The sequence below is a fragment of the Mustela erminea genome, chromosome 5 (assembly GCF_009829155.1).
Source record: "Mustela erminea isolate mMusErm1 chromosome 5, mMusErm1.Pri, whole genome shotgun sequence".
Taxonomy (NCBI): Eukaryota; Metazoa; Chordata; class Mammalia; order Carnivora; family Mustelidae; genus Mustela; species Mustela erminea.
Window position 1 is genome coordinate 64344748 of NC_045618.1, and position 19302 is coordinate 64364049.

General features: G+C 37.9%; 1 protein-coding gene across 1 annotated transcript in view; it reads left to right on the forward strand.

Annotated features, from left to right (window-relative positions):
• WDR76 (WD repeat domain 76) overlaps positions 1–19302 on the forward strand; it is a 62710-nt gene that overhangs the window by 37766 nt on the left and 5642 nt on the right. Inside the window, 4 exon segments of the mRNA XM_032343540.1 lie at positions 482–640; positions 6700–6917; positions 15604–15756; positions 17376–17429. Of these exon segments, the coding sequence (XP_032199431.1) occupies positions 482–640; positions 6700–6917; positions 15604–15756; positions 17376–17429 (584 nt within the window).

Below are 19302 nucleotides of genomic sequence, written 5' to 3' on the forward strand. Positions count from 1 at the left end.
TTTTAAAATTATCACTTTGTGTCAGGACCAAATACCTTATGAAAATTGTGCTTAGGATGATTTATAGAAGCATGTTGAGGAAGCAAAGTAGTAATGGTATTTTTTTTTTTTCAGTATTTTTAGTATTAGGGAATTATGCTGTATGTGAAATAAAGAGGAGATTTCTCATTTCCTGATGATTTCATGAACTAAAGTCGTAGTAAACTAATTATTTTCCTTCTGCATTATGAAAAAACTAGTTTGCTAGTTTCAAAAAGCTGGTAACTGTTAAATGTGACAGTATTGTTGGATTGAAAATTAGAAAAAAGTAATTTAGTGATGATAGAAAGTTTTTAGTTCTGACTTTCTGAATGAGGGGGTGAGTATAATTACAGACTAAGGAAAGAGTGAATGTAATACAGACATAAACAGTTTAATGACAGAAAGTGTTACTACTTTTCACTAGTTTTTGTCTCTCTCCCTGCCCCCAACTCTCTTACAGACTCACCAATCTAAAGAAGATGGAGTTTATGTTTTCCAGCCCCACACTCAACCAGTTAGCTGTCTTTACTTCTCACCCGCCAATCCGGCTCACATACTGTCACTGAGCTATGATGGCACATTACGCTGTGGAGATTTTTCAAGGGCTGTTTTTGAAGAGGTAAATGTTAGTATATTTACATACTGATTTGAGGTGATAGTCTGGATTCTTTATGAAATGCCACATGAATGATTATCATACCAATCAGAATGGGTGAAGTAGTATAGAATAGGAACTTTAGAATTACACTACTTAAGTTTGAATCGCACCATCTGTTACTACTTGTGTGACTTTGGAAGTTATTTAACCTCTTTGTGCATCAATTTCCTTAGTTGTGAAATGGTATAGTAATAGTACCTACCTCATAGGGTTGTCATGAGGATTGAATGACTTAAGGCAGATAAAGTGATCATAATGCAGCCAGACACATAAGTGTTTGCTCTTATTTTTTAATTTGTGTAAAAAGTTTTTATTGTGTATTACTCTCTTTTTATTGAAGTATAGTTGACACAGTGTTTCATTAGTTTCAGGTGTACTACATAGTAATTCGAGTCTGTACATTATGCTGTGCTCACCGCCAAGTGTGGCTACCATCTGTCACCTTGCAGTTGCTACTACTGCAGTGCCATTGAATAAATTCCCTGTGCTGTACATTTTATCCTTTTTTATTCCCATATTCATTCCATTACTAGAAGCCTGTATCTGCCATTCCCCTTTACTCTTTTCGGCCATTCTTCCCCCACCCCTCTGAATCCCTCTGGCAACCACCAGTTTGTTCTATTTATGGTCTGTTTCTGCCATTTTTGGTTTTGTTCATTTGTTTTTTAGGTTCCATATAAGTGCTATTTGTCTTTCTCTGTCTCACTTCACTTCACTTAGCAAAATGTCTTCTATGTCCATGTGTGTTGTTACAAATGGCAAGATCTCAATTCTTTTTTTTATGGCTGAGTAATATCGCATTGCATACATACACACACACACACACACATCCCAGCATCTTTATTCATTCATCCTCAGTGGACATGTGTAGTGAACATAAGGGTATATATATCTTTTTTTAAAAATTTTTATTTTTTATAAACATATATTTTTATCCCCAGGGGTACAGGTCTGTGAATCGGCAGGTTTACCACACTTCACAGCACTCACCTTAGCACATACCCTCCCCAATGTCCATAACCCCACTCCCCTCTCCCGACCCCCCTCCCCCCAGCAACCCTCAGTTCTTCTTGTGAGATTACAAGTCACTTATGGTTTGTCTCCCTCCCAAGGGTATATATATCTTTATGAGTTAGTGTTTTCATTTTCTTTGGGTAAATACTAGTAGAATTACTGGATTATATGGTTTTCCTATTTTTAGTTTTTTTGAGGAACCTGCATACTGTTTCTATGGTGGCTCTACTAATTTACATTCCTACCAACAGTGCACAGGCATTCCTTTTTCTTCACATCTTTGCCAGTACTTGCTATTTCTTGTCTTTTTGATAGTAGTTATTCTAACAGGAATAATGTGAGATCTCATTGTGATTTTGATTTGCATTTCCCTGATAATCAGTGATATTGAGCATCATTTCATGTGTCTGTTGGCTGTCTCTGTATCTTTGGAAAAATGTCTGTCTCCTCTTAATTGAATTACTTGGAGGTTTTTTGGTATTGAGTTAAGTTCTTTATATATTCATTTTCTATATATGTTCCAGATATATAAGGGATATTAATTACTTATCAAATATATTATTTGCAAATATCTTATCCCATTTGGTAGGTTGCCTTTTTATTTTTTTTTTTTTAATGGTTTCCTTTGCTGTACAAAAGCTGCTTATTTTGATGTAGTCCTAGTAGTTTATTTTTGTGTTTGTTTCCCTTTCCTTAGGAGACATACCTAGAAAAATGTTGCTAAGTCTGGTGTCAAAGAGATTACTGCCTGTGCTTTCTTTTAGGAGTTGTATGGTTTCAGATTTCACATTTAGGTCTTTAATCCATTTTTAGTTTTTATTAATTAATTAATTTTTAAAAGTAAGCTCTACATCTAATGTGGGGCTTGAACTCGTGACACCAAAATTAGGAGTATCATACTTTACCAACTGAGATAGCCAAGCACCACCATTTGGGTTTATCTTTGTATATGGTGTCAGAAAGTGGTCCAGTTTCGTTTTTTTCATGTAGCTATCCAGTTTTCCCAGCACCATTTATTGAAGAGACTGTCTTCCCCATTGTATATTTTGCCTTCTTTGTCCTAGATTAATTGACCATATAAGCATGGGTTTATTTCTGGGTTCTCTGTTCTGCTCCACTGATCTGTTGTCCCAATACTGTACTGTTTTGATTACTACAACTTTGTAATGTATCTTGAAATCTGAGATTGTGATAACTCCCATCTTTGTTCTTTCTCAAGATTGCTTTGCTTATTTTGATGGTTTTATGGTTCCATACAGATTTTAGGATTATTAGTTCTAGCTATGTGAAAAATGCTTTTGGTATGTTAATAGAGATTGCATTGAATCTTTAGATTGCTTTGCATAGTATAGACATTTTAATGGTATTGGTTCTTTCCATCTGTGATTATGGTGTATCTTTCCATTTGTTTGTGTCATCTCCAGTTTCTTTGATCATTTTATAGTTTTCAGAGTACAGGTCTTTTATGTCCTTGGTTAAGTTTATTCCTAGCTATTTCTTTTGGTACAATTTTTTTTAAAGATTTATTTATTTATTTGAGAGTGAGAGAGAATGGAAGGTTAAGGATGGAGGGAAAGGGAGAGAAAGTCTCAAGCAGGCTCTGCAGTGAGCACAGAGCCTGACATGGGGCTTGACCTCATGACCCTGAGATCATGACCTGAGCCAAAACCCAGAGGTGGACACTTAACCAACTGGGCCACCCAGGCAGGCACCCCTTTTTAGTGCAGTTGTAAATGGAATTGTTTCTTAGTTTCTCTTTCTGCTACTTTGTTATTATGGGTCATATGGAAATGCAACATATTTCTTTACATTAATTTTGTATCCTGCAACTTTCCTGAGTTCATTTATTACTTGTGAAAGCTTTTTGGTGAAGTCCTCAGGGTTTTCTATGTGAAGTATTATGACATCTGCAGATAGTGACAGTGTTAATGTTTTCCTTACCAATTTGGATGCCTTTTATTTCTTTTTTGTCTGTTGTGCTAGGACTTCCAGTACTATGTTGAATAAAACTGGTGAGAGTATACATCTTTGCCTTGTTCCTGATTTTAGAGGAAAAACTCAATTTTTCACCATTAAGGGTGATGTTAGGTGTGTGTTTGTCTTTTTCTTTTTTTCTTTTTTAAAGATTTATTTGTTTGAGGGCTCCTTGGTGGCTCAGTTGGTTAAGCTTTTGCCTTCAGCTCAGGTTATTTTCCCAGGGTCCTGGGATTGAGTCCTGCTTCAGGCTCCCTGGTCCCTGCTCCACAGGGAGTCTACTTCTCCCACTGCCCTCCTCCCACTTGTTTTCTCAGTCTCTCTCTCTCTCAAATTAAAAAAAAAAAAAAAAAAAGATTTATTTGAGAGGGAGTGCCTAAGTGAGCAGGGGGAGGGGCAGAGGCAAAAGGAGAGAGAGAATCCTGAAATAGACTCTGTGCTAACTCAGGACTCAATCCCAGGAACCTGAGTATTATCTGAGTCGAAATCAAGAGTCAGCCTCTCAACCAACTGTGCCACCCAGGCAGTATATAACTTTCCGGGCATTTCATATAAATGGAGTCACACAATTTGTAGTCTTTTGTGACTGCATTCTTCTACATAACAATGTTTTCAGAGTTCATCCATGTTGTAGAATGTGTCATTACTTCATTCCTTTTTATGGCTGAATAATATTTCACTGTATGGATATATCACATTTTGCTCACCCGTTCGTTAGTTGAACATTTTGGGTTGTTTCTATTCTTAATATTGAAAATAATGTTGTTGTGGACATTGATGTACAAGTTTTGTTTTGTTTTGTTTTTGCTTTTTTGTTTGATGTACAAGTTTTGTGTGAACATATTCTTTGATTTCGCTTGGGTATATACCTAGAAGTGGAATTGCTTGATCATATGAAAACTCTGTGTTTAATATCTTGAGGAACTGTTTCCCAAAGTGGCTTCACCATTTACATACTGAACAAACATGAGTATTCCAATTTTTCCACATCCTTGTCAACACTTACTGTTGGTGACTGTAGCCATCCTAGTGAGTATGAAGTCTTAAGTCATTATGGTTTTGACCCACATTTCCCTAATGATTAGTGATGCTGAGTGTCTTTTAATCTGCTTATTGGCCATTTTTATTTCTTTAGAGAACTGTTGGTTTCTCTAAATGTTGGATTCTTTGCCTAAGTTTTAATTGGGGTATCTATCTTTTTAGTATTGAGTTCTTAGATTTCTCTACTTACATATTTAAAGTCAGATTTATTGAGATGCAAGTTCTATATAATAAAATTTGTCCTTTTAAGTGTGTGATTCTATGAGTTTTGCAAATTTTCTGTACCTGTGTAACTGCCATCACAATCAAGATATAGAAAATTTCTATCACCTGAAAAAATCACCTTGTGAACCCGTTATAGTCAGTCCCCTGCCTTTTCCCACACTCCTGACAACCACTGTTATGATTACCGTCCCTATAATTTTGTCTGCTCCAAAATGTCAAGTAATTGGAGTCATATGGTATGAAGCTTTTTATGTCTGGCTTGTCTCACCTAGCATAATGCTTCTAAGATTCATCCATGATGTTGCTTGTATAACTAATGTGCTCCTGATACTACTGATTGAACAGTTACTTTGTGTTAGGCATTAATCTGAGAGTGCTTTATATATATTGATAAGCCTTGTAACACCCTATGAAATAAATAATGTTATCGCCATTTAACAGTTGAGAAAACTGAGGTAAAGAGGTTTATTGGCTTGCTCAGGGACATGAATGGCAGTGCTAGAATTTTCATGTGGGTCTCTCTGACTCCACTGCAATTAAACCCCTGCACTTAGCCATTTTGATACACTGACTAAATACTTCAGGTATCACTTGGGGGCTTTTTGGATGTACAGGGGTTGTGATGCCTTCGGTATATTAATTTGTTAGTCTCAGTTTATAATAGTATATATAACTTTTTATTAACTAAAAATCAGCAATAGTGATTCGTTGTTAAGAATTGTGGTTAGGTATGCTTCCAGAAAGTGCACATATACTTAGAAGCAAATAGAGGTGGATATTTTTTTCCTTTTCACTAATGGATTCATACAGTATCCATACTTTTTTGCAACTGGCTTTTTTCACTTGGTATTAGGGACAGATTGTAGTACAAATCGATCTCATCCTTTATAGCAATGCGTGGTGTTTCAAAGTAGAGATGTACCATCATTTATTTAAACAGGTCTCTTTTGGTGGACATTTAGGTTGCTTCTTAATGCAATTGGAGTCTTTTTTATTTTTTAATACAATTATGGTTTTAAAAAAAATATATATATATATTTTTAGATTTTATTTATTTGACAGACAGAGATCACAAGTAGGCAGAGAGGCAGACACACACACAGAGAGAGAGAGAGAGAGAGAGGAGAAAGCAGTCTCCCTGCCTAGCAGAGATCCCGATGCGGGGCTCAGTCCCAAGACCCTGAGATCATGACCTGAGCCGAATGAAGGCAGAGGCCTCAACCCACTGAGCCACCCAGGTGTCCCTGCAATAGCAGTCTTGCAATGGACATCTTTATATATATTTAGATAAATTATTGTGCCAGAGGGTACAAACATTAAATATTTTGATAGGTGTACTCTGATTAGTTGTCAGAAACTTGTTATTTACTTATTTATACTTCTGCCAAGAGTGAGTAAGTGATGAGCATTTGGCCATATGTTTTTGGACTTGGTTGGCAAAATTACTTGATATATTAAGGTATTTCAGCTGGGTAGAATTTACATTTAGTTCATTTCCTAGTAAGTGTTACAGAATAGATCTGCAACTGAGGTTTATTGGATTTAAGAGATGTGGCCTGTAACCCTGACATGGTGAATGGGCCATTTGTTTATAGGTGAGTCTCACAGCTGATCTGTGCCTCAGTTTCCATTTCTGTAGAACGGGATGATCATTTTGCATTTTGCTTTCTGTGGGATGATGGGAGGATAAATGAAATTATTAGGTAAAGTATTTTTTAACCTTTTTACCAAAAAATTTATATGTTGGTGGTTATTTATATCCTTAGGTATATAGAGATGAAAGAAGTAGCTTTTCCTCTTTTGACTTCTTGGGAGAAGATGCCTCCAATTTAATAGTAGGACATTGGAATGGAAATATATCACTGGTAGATAGAAGGACACCTGGAACTTCTTATGAGAAACTTATCAATTCTTCTTCAAGCAAAATAAGAACTGTTCATGTCCACCCAGTGCACAGACAGTATTTTATCACTGCAGGATTGAGGTATGTTCTTCATAAAGTTTAGTGATTTAATCTTTTGAAGTTAGAAATACTGTTCTGTTTATTTATTTTTTAAAGATTTATTCATTTGAGAGAGAGTGTATGTGAGTACAAACGGGAAGGTGTGGTGCAGAGAGAGAGAAGGAGAGAGAGAGAATCCTCATGCAGACTCCCTGCTAAGTGCAGAGCTGAATGTGGGACTTGATCTCAGGACCTTGAGATTATGACCTGAGCTAAAACCAAGAGTCAGGTGTTTAACCTACTGAACCACCCAGGTGTCCTGAGGGACTACTGTAGTTTGGATGTTAAAGATAACTGATTTTTCTGATACTCATATAGCTAAATAATTTTTCTTTCTACACCAGTTGAAGTTTTATTGAATATGATTTTTTAAAAGATTTTACTTATTTATATGACAGAGCATAAATAGAGGCAGTCAGAGAGAGAGGGGGAAGCAGGCTCCCCGTTGAGCAGAGAGCCCAATGCGGGGCTCGATCCCAGGACCCTGAGATCATGACCTGAGCCGAAGGCAGAGGCTTAACCCACTGAGCCACCCAGGCACCCCTGAATATGATTTTTTTTTAAGGAGAGATTCTTTTGGAAATAAAAAAGATTCTTATGGATTTGGCATCATGTGAATTTACTTTTTTTTTTTTTAACAGAAAAAAGTCTAATAAATCAACTTGTTTTATCTCAATAATACTTAATGGATACATTGTTTTCTACACTTAGAATCCAGAGGTTATTTTTTTAAATTTTTTTTATTTTTTATTAACAAATAATGTATTATTAGCCCCAGGAGTACAGGTCTGTGAATCGTCAGGTTTACACACTTCACAGCACTCACCATAGCACATACCTTCCCCAGTGTCCATAACCCAACCACCCTCTCCTCAGTTTGTTTTGTGAGAGTAAGAGTCTCTTATGATTTGTCTCCCTCCCGATCCCATCTTGTTTCATTTTTTCCTTCCCTACCCCCTAAACCTCCCACTTTGCCTCTCAACTTCCTCTTATCAGGGAGATCATATGATAATTGTCTTTCTCTGATTGACTTACTTCACTCAGCATAATACCCTCTAGTTCCATCCATATCGTTGCAAATGGCAAGATTTCATTTCTTTTGATGCCTGCATACTATTCCATTGTATATATATACACCACATCTTCTTTATCCATTCATCTGTTGATGGACATCTACGTTCTTTCCATAGTTTGGCTATTGTGGACATTGCTGCCACAAACATTCGGGTGCACGTGCCCCCTTCAGATCACTACATTTGTATCTTTAGGGTAAATACCCAGCAGTGCGATTGCTGGGTCGTAGGGTAGCTCTATTTTCAACTTGTTGAGGAACCTCTATGTTGTTTTCCAGAGTGGCTGTACCAGCTTGCATTTCCATAAAAAATATAGAAGGGTTCCCCTTTCTCTGCACCCTCTCCAACGTCTGTTGTTTCCTGACTTGTTAATTTTAGCCATTCTGACTGGTGTGAGATGGTATCTCATTGTGGTTTTGATTTGTATTTCCCTGATGCCGAGTGATATGGAGGACTTTTTCATGTGTCTCTTGGCCATCTGGATGTCTTCTTTGCAGAAATGTCTGTTCATGTCCTCTGCACATTTCTTGATTGGATTATTTGTTCTTCGGGTGTTGAGTTTGATAAGTTCTTTATAGATTTTGGATACTCGCACTTTATCTGATGTATCATTTGCAAATATCTTCTCCCATTCTGCCAGTTATTTTTTGGTTTTGTTGATTGTTTCCTTTGCTGTGCAAGAGCTTTTAATCTTGATGAAGTCCCAGTAGTTCATTTTTGCCCTTGCTTCCGTTGCCTTTGGTGATGTTTCTAGGAAGAAGTTGCTGTGGCTGAGGTCAAAGAATTTGCTGCCTGTGTTTCCTGGAGGATTTTGATGGATTCCTGTTTCGCATTGAGGTCTTTCATCCATTTTGAGGCTATTTTTGTGCGTGGTGTGAGAAAATAGTCCAGTTTCATTTTTCTGCATGTGGCTGTCCAATTTTCCCAACACCATTTGTTGAAGAGACTGTCATTTTTCCGTTGGACATTCCTTCCTGTTTTGTCAGAGATTAGTTGACCATAGAGTTGAGGGTCTATTTCTGGGCTCTCTATTCTGTTCCATTCATCTGTGTGTCTGTTTTTCTGCCAGTACCATACAGTCTTGATGATGATAGCTTTATAATAGAGCCTGAAGTCTGGAATTGTGATGCCACCAACTTCAGCTTTTTTTTTCAGTGTTCCTCTAGCTATTTGGGATCTTTTCTGGTTCCATATAAATTTTAGGATTATTTGTTCCATTTCTTTGAAAAGTTGATGGTATTTTGTTAGGGATTACATTAAATGTGTAGATTGCTTTAGGTAGCATAGACATTTTGACAATGTTTGTTCTTCCAATCCATGAGCATGGAACGTTTTTTCATTTCTTTATGTCTTCCTCAATTTCTTTCATGAGCACTTTTTAGTTTTCTGAGTACAGATTCTTTGCCTCTTTGGTTAGGTTTATTCCTAGGTGTCTTGTGGTTTGGGGTGCAATTGTAAATGGGATCAACTCCTTAATTTCTCTTTCTTCTGTCTTGCTATTGGTGTATAGAAATGCAACTGATTTCTGTGCATTGATTTTATATCCTGACACTTTACTGAATTCCTGTATAAGTTCTAGCAGTTTTGGAGTGGAGTCTTTGGGGTTTTCCACATAAAGTGTCATATCATCTGCAAAGAGTGAGAGTTTGACTTCTTCTTTGCATATTCAGATGCCTTTTATTCTTTTTGTTGTCTGACTCCTGAGGCTAGGACTTCTCATACTATGTTGAATAGCAGTGGTGATAATGGGCATCCCTGCTGTGTTCCTGAGCTAGCAGAAAAGCTCTCAATTTTTTTCCATTGAGCATGATATTTGTGGTGGGTTTTTCATAGATGGCTTTGATGATATTGAGGTATGTACCCTCTGTCCCTACACTTTGAAGAGTTTTGATCAAGAAAGGATGCTGTACTTTGTCAAATGCTTTTTCAGCATCTATTCAGAGTATCATATGATTCTTGTTCTTGTATTGTATCACATTGATTAATTTGCAGATGTTGAACCAACCTTGCAGCCCTGGAATAAATCCCACTTGGTCATGGTGAATAATTCTTTCAATGTACTATTGGATCCTATTGGCTAGTATTTTGGTGAGAATTTTCACATCTGTGTTCATCAAGGATATTGGTCTGTAATTCTCCTTTTTGATGGGGTCTTTGTCTGGTTTTGGGATCAAGGTAATGCTGGTCTCATAAAATAAGTGAGGAAGTTTTCCTTCCATTTCTTTTTTGGGAACAGTTTCAGGAGAATAGGAATTAATTCTTCTTTAAGTGCTTGGTATAATTCCCCTGGGAAGCCATCTAGCCCTGGGCTCTTGTTTGTTGGGAGATTTTTTTTTTTTTTTTTTTTAAAGGTGTGGCTTTTTTTTTTTTTTTTTTAAAGATTTTATTTATTTATTTGACAGAGAGAAATCACAAGTAGATGGAGAGGCAGACAGAGAGAGAGAGAGGGAAGCAGGCTCCCCGCTGAGCAGAGAGCCCGATATGGGACTCGATCCCAGGACCCTGAGATCATGACCTGAGCCGAAGGCAGCGGCTTAACCCACTGAGCCACCCAGGCGCCCTGTTGGGAGATTTTTAATGACTGCTTCAATCTCCTTACTGGTTATGGGTCTGTTCAGGTTTTCTCTTTTTTCCTGGTTCAGTTGTGGTAGTTTATATGTCTCTAGGAATGCATCCATTTCTTCCAGATTGTCAAATTTGCTGGCGTATAGTTGCTCATTATGTGTTCTTGTAATTGTTTGTATTTCTTTGGTGTTGGTTGTGATCTCTCCTCTTTCATTCATGATATTATTTATTTGGGTCCTTTCTTGTTTTTGATAAGTCTGGCCAGGGGTTTATCAATCTTATTAATTCTTTCAAAGAACCAGCTCTTAGTTTCGTTGATTTGTTCTATTGGGTTTTTTTTTTTTTTTGGTTTCTGTTTCATTGATTTCTGCTCTGATCTTTATGATTTCTCTTTTCCTGCTGGGTTTAGGCTTTCCTTGTTCTTTCTCCAGCTCCTTTAGGTGTAGGGTTAGGTTGTGTATTTGAGACCTTTCTTGTTTCTTGAGAACGTTTTGTTTTTTTTTTTTAATATTTTATTTATTTATCAGAGAGAGAGGGGGGGAGAGAGCGAGCACAGGCAGACAGAATGGCAGGCAGAGGCAGAGGGAGAAGCAGGCTCCCTGCTGAGCAAGGAGCCCGATGTGGGACTCCATCCCAGGACGCTGGGATCATGACCTGAGCCTAAGGCAGCTGCTTAACCAACTGAGCCACCCAGGCCTCCCTCTAGAGAAAGTTTTGTATCACTATGTATTTTCTCCTCAGGACTGCCTTTGCTGTGTCCCATAGATTTTGAACAGTTCTGTGTCCATGAGTTTTTTCAATTCTTCTTTAATTTCCTGATTGACCCATTCATTCTTTAGTAGGATGCACTTTAGCCTCTATGTATTTGGGTTCTTTCCAAATTTCCTCTTGTGATTGAGTTCTAGCTTCAGAGCATTCTGGTCTGAAAATATGCAGGGAATTATCCCAGTCTTTTGGTACTGATTGAGATTCGATTTGTGACCCAGGATGTGATCTATTCTGGAGAATGTTCCATGTGCACTAGAGAAAAATGTGTATTCTGTTGCTTTGTGATGGAATGTTCTGAATATATCTGTGACGTCCATCTGGTCCAGTGTGTCATTTAAGGCCTTTATTTCCTTGTTGATCTTTTGCTTGGATGATCTGTCCATTTCAGTGAGGGGAGTGTTTAAGTCCCCTACTATTATTATATTACTGTTGATGTGTTTCTTTGATTTTGTTATTAATTGGTTTATATAGTTGGCTGTTCTCACATTAGGGGCATAGATATTTAAAATTGTTAGGTCTTCTTATTGGACAGACCCTTTCAGTATGATATAGTGTCCTTCCTCATCTCTTATTATAGTCTTTGGCTTAAAATCTAATTTATCTGATACATGGATTGTCACCCCAGCTTGCTTTTGATGTCCATTAGCATGGTGAGTTGTTTTCCACTCCCTCACTGTAAATCTGGAGGTGTCTTTGGGTCTAAAATGAGTTTCTTGTAGACAGCATATTGATGGATTTTGTTTTTTTATCCATTCTGATACCCTGTGTCTTTTGATTGGGGCATTTAGCCCATTTACATTCAGGGTAACTCATGAGAGATATGAATTTAGTGCCATTGTATTGCCTGTAAGGTGACTGTTACTGATGACTGTCTCTGTTCCTTTCTGGTCTACTACTTTTAGGCTCTCTCTTTGCTTAGAGGACCCCTTTCAGTACTTCTTGTGGAGCTGGTTTGGTGTTTACAAATTCCTTTAATTTTTGTTTGTCCTGGAAGCTTTTTATCTCTCCTTCTATTTTCAGTGATAGCCTAGCTGGATATAGTATTCTTGGCTGCATGTTTTTCTCATTTAGTGCTCTGAGTATATCGTGCCAGTTCTTTCTGGCCTGCCAGGTCTCTGTGATCTAATATTTTTACCACTGTATGTTACAGACTTCTTGTCCTCGGGTTGCTTTCAGGATTTTCTGTTTGTCACTAGGACAAGTTTTGGTATTAGATGATGGGGTATGGACCTATACTTACAGATTTTGAGGGGGATTCTCTGCACTTCCTGGATTTTTATGTTTGTTTCCTTTGCTATATTAGGGAAATTCTCTACAATAATTCACTCCAATATACCTTCTGCCCCCCTCTCTTTCTTTTTCTTCTGGAATCCCAATTATTCTAATATTGTTTCATCTTATGGTATCACTTATCTCTTGAATTTTCCCCTGTGGTCCAGTAGTTGTTTGTCTCTTTTTGGCTCAGCTTCTTTATTCTCCGTCATTTGGTCTTCTATATCACTAATTCTCCCTTCTGCCTCATTTATCTTAGCAGTAAGAGCCTCCATTTTTTATTGCAACTCATTAATAGCTTTTTTAATTTCAGCTTGATTAGATTTTAGTTCTTTTATTTCTCCAGACAGGTTTCTCTATATCTTCCATGCCTTTTTTGAGCCCAGCTAGCTCCTTGAAATTGTCATTCTTTTTTTTTTTTTTTAAGATTTTATTTATTTATTTGACAGATAGAGATCACAAGTAGGCAGAGAGGCAGGCAGAGAGAGAGGAGGAAGCAGGCTCCCTACTAGAGCAGAAAGCCTGATGTGGGGCTCGATCCCAGGACTCTGGGATCATGACCTGAGCTGATGGCAGAGGCTTTAACCCACTGAGGCACCCAGGCGCCCCTGAAATTGTCATTCTTAACTCTAGATATGACATATTACCAATGTCCGTATTTATTAGGTTCCTAGGCTTCGGTACTGCCTCTTGTTTTTTGTTTTTTGCTTTTTTTTGTGGTGAGTTTTTCCACCTTGTAATTTTATCCAGATAAGAATATATGAACGAGAGAGTAAAATACTGGAAGGGTGGCAAAGACCTCTGAAAAATTTGCGTTAGCCAAATCAGAAGAGACACCAAATTGTGGGGAGAAGAAAGGGGGTAAAAAGTTAAAAAGAAAATAGAAGAAAGAAAATATATATATTAGACTGATGAATAGAACAGAATCACCCACTTGATTTTGGGAGTATTTTGATCTCTTAGAAGAAACTACCCTCCAAAATTTTAAAGAAAGAAAGAGAAGCACACACACACACACAAATAAGGATAAACATGATGAAGGGATGGAATATGACTGTAAAGATGAAAATTTTAAAAAAAATTCTAAGAATGGAGTTGATAAGATAAGTTGGTGGGAAAAGAAAGAAAAAGAAAGTGGGGAGAATTTGCTCAGGCTGGAGACTAGAACAAACTCTGTGCTAGATTTAGGGCATATTTTGATCTATTAGAAGTTGTATCTCAAAATTTTTTTTAGAAGAAAAAACTGTATGTGTATACAAAAATTAAAGGTAGATACAGTGAAGGATAAAATATGCCTTTAATAATGAAGGTTCCAAAAGATTTTTTTTAAGAAAGGTATTGTTAAGAGAAACTAGTTAAAAAAACATTAGAAGAGGAAAGAGTAAAAGTTAAAAAAAATTAGAATAAACAAAAAATAAAATTAAAAATAATTTAACTTTGCAAGACTAAAGAATCATGGGGAAAAAGCCATGAATTCCGTGCTTTGCTTTCCTCTCCTCTGTAATTCCACTGTTCTCATTGATCAGTGAGCTTGGTCTTGGCTGGATGTTCTTGCTGATCTTCTGGGGGAGGGGCCTGTTGTGATTCTCAAGTGTCTTTGCCTGAGGTGGAATTGCTCTGCCTTGTCAGGGGCCGGGCTAAGTAATCTGCGTGGGTTTGCTCTTGGGAGCTTTTGGTCTCTGAACACTTTCTGTAGAGCTTTGGAGGACAGGAATGAAAATGGCGGCCTCCCAGTCTCCGGCCCTGAGGAGCTGAGATCCTGGGGCCCCACTCCTCAGTGAGCCCTTGGAGAAAAGCGCTCAATCACTCCCATCTCCCTGGTCTCTGGCTGCTCTTTGAGCACACCCAGCCTGTTATCAAGTGTTTCTGTCTCTGGCATACAGCCCCATTGGAGTCTCTAAACCCAGCAGATCCCTGCTGCTCTTTCAGGAGGGTCTCCCCAGCTCTGCCACTTGTGGGTTCCCTGCTCAAAGAGCAGTGGTCTGACTGTGTCAGAGATCACAGTTTAAGGTAACCCTGAGTTGAGAGCTCACTCCTCTGCTCCATCTCTGTAGCTGGTTTTCCCCCTCTGATACCTGCAAGCTCTGCAACACTCAGACACCCCTGATCCTTCTGTGACCCCGTGGGACCTGAGACCACACTATCCCTGCAAGGGCTCCATCCCCGCTTAGCCTCTGGAGCGATGTCCCTCAGTAGAACAGACTCTAAAAGTTCTGATTTTGTGCTCCGTTGTTCCACTGCTTGCTGGGAGCCGGCCCCTCCCACCGTGGTCTATCTTCCCATTGCTTCGGATTCACTTCTCCACAGGTCCTGCCTTTCAGAAAGTAGTTGATTTTTCTGTTTCTAGAATTGCTGTTCTTCTTCTCTTCAATCTTCTGTTGGATTTGTAGGTGTTTGGAATGGTTTGATAACTATCTAGCTGATCTCCTGCTACCTGATGTCGTCTTAGCCTGCTACTCCTCCGCTATCTTGACTCCTCCCCCACTTTTTTTTTCTTAAAGATTTTATTTACTTATTTGAAATAAAGAGAACATGAGCAGAGGGGTGGGGCAGAGAGAAGGAGAAGCAGACTCCCCACTAAACAGGGAGCCCAGTGTGTGGCTTGATCCCAGGAACCCCAAGATCATGACCTGACGCTTAACTGACTGAGCCACCCCAGCGCCCACATATGCATTTACTTCTAGTGTTTGGAGAAGAAAACTTGTTAAACAAAAAGAAGTTATATGTGACCTCTAACTTGGTCTGTGTTTATTTTTTTCTCAGATTGGAAAACCAACTAGAATCTTCTCTATATATCCACTGGCTTCATATATATTCTGTAGTTATGGCATTTTTCTAATATTTTATTTTTTATTTATATAGTGTTTGTAAAATTATTCCAGATCAGAATGTTCCTCAGTGTATTGAGTATTTGAGTGTCTGTGTTCAGTGCTGTTTGAGAGCTCACTACATGTACTGTGCAACACTGAGAATTATTCCTCCCCTTACAGGGATATTCATATTTATGATACAAGGTACCTGAATCCCAGGAAAAGCCAGCCTTTGATTTCCTTAACTGAACACACGAAGAGCATCGCTTCTGCCTATTTTTCACCTCTTACTGGTAACAGAGTAGTGACCACATGTGCTGATTGTAAGCTGAGGTAAATTGGGGAGATAGAAATGCATTGTTAAGGAATCTAAAGAGTCTGTAGCTACTGTGTAAACCAGTAGATTTGTTTACTACTGCTCCCTATTAAATTGCTAGTATTGTTTTGTAGCCATTTCTATTTTGCTGGCCAAATCAATAATCTGTATTTCATGGGTTTTCAGCAGTTTTGGGATCTAGAAATTTCCTTGCGTTTGGCAGGGAAGGTCTACAGGGAGTAGATGTCAGGCTTCCCTTTCAGCACTGAGTGATCCCAGAAGTCTCAGGAAAACCAGGCTTGTGATAGTTGGAAGAAGAATAATTTTAGCATCTGGACAGACTCTTAGGTTGGGGCTAGTGGCGCCTACCCTTCACATGAAGTTCTGAGTGGAAACTGCAGAGTCCCAGGCCAGGGGAGGCAGAAAAGATAGCAATAATTTAACTTTTGTATAAACCACTGGATATAGTTTTTATGGTTTTAGCTTTGGTGCCTTTCTGTAGCTACTTCCTAAAAATGGCTTTAAAAATGTGATCTAAACCAACTGAACCAAAAATAGAAAATAATGACAATAAAAAAATGTGGAGAATGTTAATACAACCACAGAGGAAATGATTTTGTTCTCTTCTTTAATTCCTCATTTTGCTTAGCATTGTAAGTATTTGTCATTTTATAATTTTACCTTAAGTAATTCTGGAATTCATTCATTATTCATTCAACAGGTATCTGTTGGATGTATACTGTGGGCCAAGCTCTAGAAAGGCACCTAATTTCTGTTTAGACTTTTCTGTTGGGAAGAGCCTTGTCCTTACTTTGTGACAGGTCTCCAGTTTCTAGTAAAGTCTGTGAGCATTACCAGGTGGGTGTATTGAGATTTAGTCACCAAGCAGTGGCAGTCCAGTGTCTCCTTTTTACCCATACAGTTTTCTTTGTATCAGAAGCTACCTGTTTTAACCATTCCTGTTCATTTGTACTGCAGAGTTTACATTAGCTGTTAGTGATTTAGCTTTCTAGTAATCTGATTAGGCAATAAGCCGTAGGTGCCAAGAAACTACATTGGAATAGCTAGGTGCAAGAACAGGGAGGTGATGTGATGTGGTTAGTTTCTTTCTGTTAGGGTACCAGGTGTAGGCTCCTGGACTCTTTGAGCTACCCTACAAGAGCTTCCCATGGTTGCTGGTCAGTCGTAGTCTTACCAGCCTTTGGAAGTGACACTGTTAGTCCCTCAAATAATGAGTCTCATGGGGAAATTGCTCTTGATATGTGCAGAAATTTTTAGGTTATTTGTACGTTTTCAGACCACATCCCTTTATAGATGGTCTGTAATTATTGTGAATCTCAGTATAGGATCCAGAGTATTACTTTATAATGTGAATTTTAAATTTGGTGTAATAGTGTTTAAATAAATTATTTCTTCACCAAACTATAAAGCTCTGAATTTTATAATAGTTTTTGTAATTTTTGTTAAATATATTAGCTGAAGTTTATTAAAGCCTGATCTTGTATATTTTAAAATAACAATCATATTTCGTGTCATGAACCAGTGAAGAACTTGGTAAATACACTGATTTTCTTTCAGAAAATTTTTAAGAAACAGTAAAAAGTGTGTTACTTTGTTCTTGATCTTTGTTTTGCAGAATCTTTGACAGCAGCTGTATATCCTCTGAGATTCCTTTGCTCACTACCATCAGGTAGGTTTCCATATATGTTAGACATCTGATTGTCAAAACGATATAGTAGGTCTGAATTTTTGTAATACGTATTTTTAGTGTCCCAGGTTGCTAGTTCCTATCCAGAAGGGTTCTTGCTTCCAGGTTCTCTCCGTCTTCAAAGGGTTCAATCTCTTTTAGTCCATAGCTATTCTTTGCAGCTGGGTGGTTATTTTTGGTTAAGGTGAATGACTTTATTCCACTTGAATTACTTATGTTCTCTTATTAAGGAAAATCATAACCTCTTACCAGCTGTGAGGCCATCTAAAGCTCTTCTCTTTGTACCTGTTTGTTGTGGACTTAAAGGGTTTCCCTACCTTCCCACTTAAACTTTCTCTAGTTACCTTCTTTTTGCATCTGCTACTTTTAATGTGTGTATTTTATATCCAACTTCAGTGCCATCTTCTAGACATCCCTCTTTATCAGTATTTGTGAAGTTGGGGCCAGAGTGTGCCATATATGTTGTTATACCATGCATTTTAAAGTCTGTGGAGGCTACATTTAAGTGTGCTTATTTCCTTTTTTACAAATTTTCCCATCTTCATTTCCTTTTTCAAACTTTATGCCCATTAAACATTGATTCTTCTCTCTCCCTTCCTTACCTTCGCAGCCATCTTTCTACTTTACATTTCTGTGATTTTAACTACTTTAAACACTTGATGTGAGTGGAATCATGGTATTTGTCATTCTGTGACTAGCTTATTTCACTCAACATTGTGTCCTCAGTGTTCCCTTATGTTCTAGCATGTGACCTCCTCCCTTTTTAAGGCTGCATAATACTCATTGTATGTATATACCACATTTTGTTTATCCATTCATCTGTTGATGGACAGTGGGTTTGTTTCTACGTCTTGGCTATTGTAAATGATGCTGCAGTGAAAATGGATGTGCAAATATTTCTTCAAGATCTTGCTTTGAATTCTTTTGGATATATACCCAGGAAGAGGAATTTTTAAAATTTTTTGAGGAACCTCCATATTGTTTTTCTGTAGGGGCTGCACCATTTACATTCCTACCAGCAGTGCACCAGAGTTCTAATTTCTCTTTCTGTTAATCATTCTACTCTTTTATTGTGATTATCTAAATGGTTGTGAGGTAATATCTCATTGTGGTTTTGATTTGCATTCTTGTTGAACATTTTTTTCATATGTTTTTTGGCCATTTATGTATCTTTGTCAAATTGTCTCTTCAAGTCTTGTCCACTTTTGAATTGGGTCATTTTTGTTTTGAGTTGTGGGGAGTTCCTTATATATTATGCATATTAACCCCTTATCAAATATATGATTTGCAAAGATTTTCCACTGTTTGGGGGGTTGTCTTTCACTCTGTTGATTGTTTGCTTTGGTGCACAGAGGTTTTTTTTGAGTTTAATATAGAGTCCTGTTACTTCTTTTTCTTATCCAGTTGATTATCAAGTGACTGTTCAGAATGTCCTCCTTATCAAATGCTTGTTGGTGTAGTTGTGATTCCTCACATGCAGGATCTGGCTATCTGTGTAGTTGTGAACACCTGGAATTTAGGTTAGTGTCTCTTGTCCTTCCAGTTTTCCAATAGTATGTTGGATAGAGATGGCAAGAGTGGGCATCTTTGCCTTTTTCCTGCTCTTTGAGGATAAGTTTTCAGTCTTTAACCTTTAAGTACGATGTTAGCTGCAGGCTTTTCACAGATAGTTTTTATTATGTTGAGATAATTTCCTTCTGTTCCTAGTTCATTGAATGTTTTTTATCGTGAAAGGGTATTGATTTCGGGGCACCTGGGTGGCTCAGTGGGTTAAGCCTCTGCCTTCAGCTTAGGTCATGATCTCAGGGTCCTGGGATCGAGCCCCGCATTGGGCTCTCTGGCTTCCCCCCTCTCT